This window comes from Belonocnema kinseyi, chromosome 2, assembly GCF_010883055.1.
Source record: "Belonocnema kinseyi isolate 2016_QV_RU_SX_M_011 chromosome 2, B_treatae_v1, whole genome shotgun sequence".
NCBI classification, from domain to species: domain Eukaryota; kingdom Metazoa; phylum Arthropoda; class Insecta; order Hymenoptera; family Cynipidae; genus Belonocnema; species Belonocnema kinseyi.
The window spans coordinates 110,676,866-110,681,558 of record NC_046658.1 but is presented as its reverse complement, the minus strand read 5'-3'; the positions used below and the strand labels follow the sequence as shown (position 1 = coordinate 110,681,558).

The window sequence follows — 4,693 nt, the reverse complement described above, 5'->3', positions numbered from 1 at the left end:
CATTCTGAACAAAGAAACAGTGTCAAAATGTACGGAAACGAAGTGAACCATATTTCATATTGTTCAATATTGCTTAATATTGATTCATATTAAGCAACACGAATATTGGAAGAAATTCAATTCTTTTCAGTTTTTAAGTACAGGGATTTAACGAGTTGACCCAACAAATTACCTGATTTCCAGGTTTTTTCGTGAACTGCGGCCACCGGTCATCAATAAAAAAAATCTTGAAAAATTTTGCCACATAAAATCCTAAGAATAAAAGTCTACCGTCTTTCGCGTTTTTGAAAGCTATTTTCTACCTTGATCTAGAAGTGTCCTTCCAGGACTTTCATCAGCGCGTCATCAGTTGATGTGCAAATACTTCTAGCAAACTCTTGACGCGTACGTTGAACTTGAATCATGAACAGGTAGAAAAAAAGTGGTGAGTTTGTGGAAGTGACAAGCCTATTATGTATGTAAGACTGTATAAGCAGAGACTATAGTGATAGTAAGTCTGTCCATCCATGGAGAACAGAAAAGTAAGCCATGACCTCAAAGTTGGTTCCGTTATCCAGACAGGGCTTGGTCTTGAACTCTTCCTCTTCAGTCTTGACTGGGAAGTTGTGGGAAGTCAAGCCACGATGATACCGCTCCTCGTGAACCTTTTCCTCCTGATTGGTGCTCGCGAAATAGCGCCGGTGGACAATGGGGCATCAGTCGGTCTCGCAGCTGTTTTGGGTCTGAGCCTTTTACCCATCGGATTCGCCGCTGGCCCCAGGTAGAATCAACCGGCGATCAGTCTTCTTTCGCTTTTTAGTTTTTCTGTCGACTAAACATCAAACACCCTATTCTCAAAATTCAAACCGAGTAGATATAATCGGATAATTGGAAGATTAGCAAAGTGCAGTTCAGATGCGTTCAACGATACCAGAAGTGCAACGAGCGTTTAAAAATTTTTGAGAACTTGCAATATCATGGATCGAAGCACTGACGGCTCTTTTTTTAAATCTGCAAAAATGTAGATGGTTATACAATTCTTTGTCAATTTCATTAAAGGTTTTTTCGAGATTTTTAGATTAGAGCTAATTAGTTGAAAAGAGAGAAAATTTAACTGCTTTCCGGATTGAATTTCTGATTTATTGTAAATGAGTTTGACGAAAGTTGTCAATTTAAAAAAAATGCTAACAATTGGATGTATTTCTTTTGCCAAATAGTTTTCATTTATTGATACTCTTCTTACCAGGGGCCATCCACATTTTATGTATCCACTTGGGGAAGGGGTTCGCCGAGTCTATACAAAAAACTATAACAAACACTTTGAATTTGTGTAGGTAAATTTCACGAATTATTTTATAACTTTTTTAAAACAGCTAATTTTATTTTAAATAAACTAACGTTCTACATTTCTCTGTTTGACATGTTTCTTTCACTATTAATTTCAATCGTGATATTTTTATTTGATCACATTTTCAGGGTCGTTTTAGTTCTATTTTTACATAGTTGCAAATAAATGTCCTTAACTAATGTTATGATTTGAATCTACGAAAATATAATTGAAATAGTATATTGTGCAACAAGGGGGATAAACGGGACTTTTACGACGAGTGTATGTTTTTAGTACGAAAGGTAGGCGAGCCAAAGAAGTCGACTGAAAAAATACACGAGTCGTAAAAAGTCTCATCCGACATGGCGCACATTGTATTTTTAATAACGAATTCATGATCTTAGACGTTTTTTCTTTAATTCAGGGATGATTTCTGCTTATATGAGGGAATCTTGAAACACTTGATTTTTCTTTTTATATGAATTAAAAAAATTTTGGAAAAATACGAAATCTTTCAATGTTGTGGATATTCAGGGTGCATTTTTAAATTAATAAAAAATTATTAAATTTAAAAAAAAATTTCAAAGCTCATGAAAAATTCAAATTATACCACATATTTTAGATGCTCACAATTTTTTCATTAACAAATTTTCTTAATATTTTAAAACATTAAAATTTTTGAAAATGCTTTCAATTTTGGAACGATTAAAAAATTTTGCAATATTTTGAAAGTTTGAAAATTATTAGTTATGAACATTTTGTTGAGCGTTAAACATTGAAGTTTTATTATAAGTTGCGAAAATTTTTGCAATTTTCAAATTTTTGATAATTTATTAACATTATTGAAGTTTAAAAGTTATGTAAATTTTTTAAATGGTGTGAAATTTTTAAGTATTTGAAATTTCAAAGTCCCTGACAATTTATTGCAATTATTCAAAGATTGAAAACTTTTGAAACGTTTTAAAAGGAAAGTATTTGAAGTTATAAAGTGTTTTGAAGTTTTAAAATATCTGGAATTTTACAGTTATTTATAATTTATTGCAATCTTTGAAATTTTTGAATTTCTGAACATCTTTGAAACTTTCATAATACATTGATATTTTTGAAGCTTTTAAGTCTTATAAATTTATTCGATGTATTAAAATTTGAAAATATACAGAAATAAAATCTTTTTTTATTATTTATAGCAATTTTTGAAGTTTCAAAATTTTTAATATCTTCGAAATCTTGATAATTTATTAAATTTTTTCAACTTTTCAAGTCTTATAAATTTTTTTAACTGTTCTGTCATTTCAATTTATTTAAAGCTATGAACACTTTTGAAACTTCGATAATTTGTTTGAATTGTTATAATGATTGCAGTTTTTTTAAATGTTTGAAAATCTTGAGAATATTTGAAATTTGTATATCTTATCAAATTTTGAAATTATTTAAAAGATTGAAATTTTTTTAAGATTTAGAAAGTATTTGAAATTTTCCAAATTTATTATAATTGAATAAAATGTTCTAATTCTAAATTTTGAGCATGTTCGAAATTTAAAAGTTTTTTACAATTTATTGAAATTGTTCAAAATGTTTAAGTCTTGTGATATTTAAACATGTTTTATTTATTCTTTTAATATCTGAAAGTTTACCATTTTTTATCGTTTTTTGCAATTTATGAGGTTATTAAGTTTTAAATATTTTTGAAAATTTTATAATTAATTAAAATTTGTAGAAACATTCAGAAATTTTAAAATATTTTAATATTAAGAAACTATATGAAACTTCAAACGTTTTCTTAATTTAATAACATTTTTAAGATTTTAAGCTTGGAAAAGTTTGGAAATTATTCATAATTTTTTCGAAATTTTTCTGTTTTGAAAGATTTAAAATCTTTGAAATGTTGTGAAATTTAGAAAGAGCTTGGACTTTTAAGAAATGCGATAACTTATTGCACTTTAACATTTTTAAAATTTAAATTAAATTTTTTTTAAATATTTAAACATTCAAAAATGTAAATAATTTATTGAAATTTTGAACAATTGTGAAGTTTTAAAGTTTTGGACACTTTTTACAATTTTTTGATAATTTATTGTCCTTATTGAATATTTTTAAAGTTGTTTCAAAAATGAAACATGCATTTTTTAAAGATTAAAAACTGCTGAAAGTAAAAGATTAAATTTTTTTGAATTTTTAGAAATTCTGGAAACTCAAAAACTTTTGAAAGTTTCGGGAGTTTTCGGTGATTTAAGGTACATTATAATAATGTATGGTAAATTATTGTAATTTATTAGTAAATTATTGTAATTTATTAGTAAATTATGGTAACTCATCATTTCGAGTTGATCCCATCTGTAAACGCGATAACTTTTATTATTCATTTCCGAAGTCCCTTTTTACTTCCTAGGGCGGAAATTAGGCATGTGTCATAAAAAGATTGTTTTTTTGTTTGTTTTTAGATACGTACCAAAATGGAAGAAGCAAGCATGTGAAATACCAGCAACGCAACATCCAAATTCACACTATGTTTGCGACGAGGCGGGTGAAGTAAAATGCATACAGGGTAAGTCGCTCGCGAGTGGAAAAATGGATCGTGAGTGAGTCTCTCGACAACTAAATTCGATCAATTTGTCGATATATCAGGATGGACCGGGGACCTCTGCGACGTCCCGATTTGTCGAAAAGGATGCGACCCTATTCAAGGATACTGTCGTCGACCTGGAGAATGCCGCTGTAAATTGGGATTTTATGGAGAAACCTGTGATAAATGTGTCGCTTTACCAGGCTGTCAGCATGGCAGGTAGGATCTCCTTTATCAGTTTTTTATTTTGTTTTTTAATTTTTACTTTAATTCTGAATCGAAATAAATGAAATTCATAGACAAGTTTAATAATTGTGAAAAATTCATCCTTCAAGGAGTCTTTTCCATTTATATAGAATGCACCGTCATTCTATGTATAGGTATCTTTGAAAACTATCCAGACCTTGGAATATAAGAAATTTGAATATTTTTAGTTTGAACAAATACATTATACATGTCTCTTCTAAAATTACCTGTTCTAAAGTATAATTACTGTTTTTATATTTTTATTTTAGAACAGTCTCAAAATTAACGCAAATAAAACAAAAACTATGGTGTTCGAAGGAAAAAATGAAAAAACACTATGCAATATTTTATTAAATGATGAGAGAATTGAACAAGTTGATAAGTTTTTATACCTTGGCAGCTTATTTAGTAGGGACGGGAAGATAAATGAGGAACTAGATAGATGCATAAACGAAGGTAAGAAGGTTATTGGTAGGGCAGGTCCCCTTATCAGAAGTAAAAATGTATCAAATAAAGCTAAAATGGCAATACATAATTCTATATTTGTACCGACTGTACTATACGGTAGCGAGACATGG

At 29.0% G+C, this 4,693-nt stretch overlaps 1 protein-coding gene across 1 annotated transcript in view; it reads left to right on the top strand.

The window, feature by feature from the left end:
* Window positions 1-608: 608 nt before the first annotated feature.
* The window catches only part of LOC117168336 (delta-like protein C), a 25,032-nt gene continuing 20,947 nt past the window's right edge, over window positions 609-4,693 (top strand). Inside the window, exons 1-3 of the mRNA XM_033353914.1 lie at window positions 609-760; window positions 3,748-3,851; window positions 3,932-4,088. Of these exons, the coding sequence (XP_033209805.1) occupies window positions 624-760; window positions 3,748-3,851; window positions 3,932-4,088 (398 nt within the window). The 5' untranslated portion in view covers window positions 609-623. The remainder of the gene's footprint in view (window positions 761-3,747; window positions 3,852-3,931; window positions 4,089-4,693) is intronic.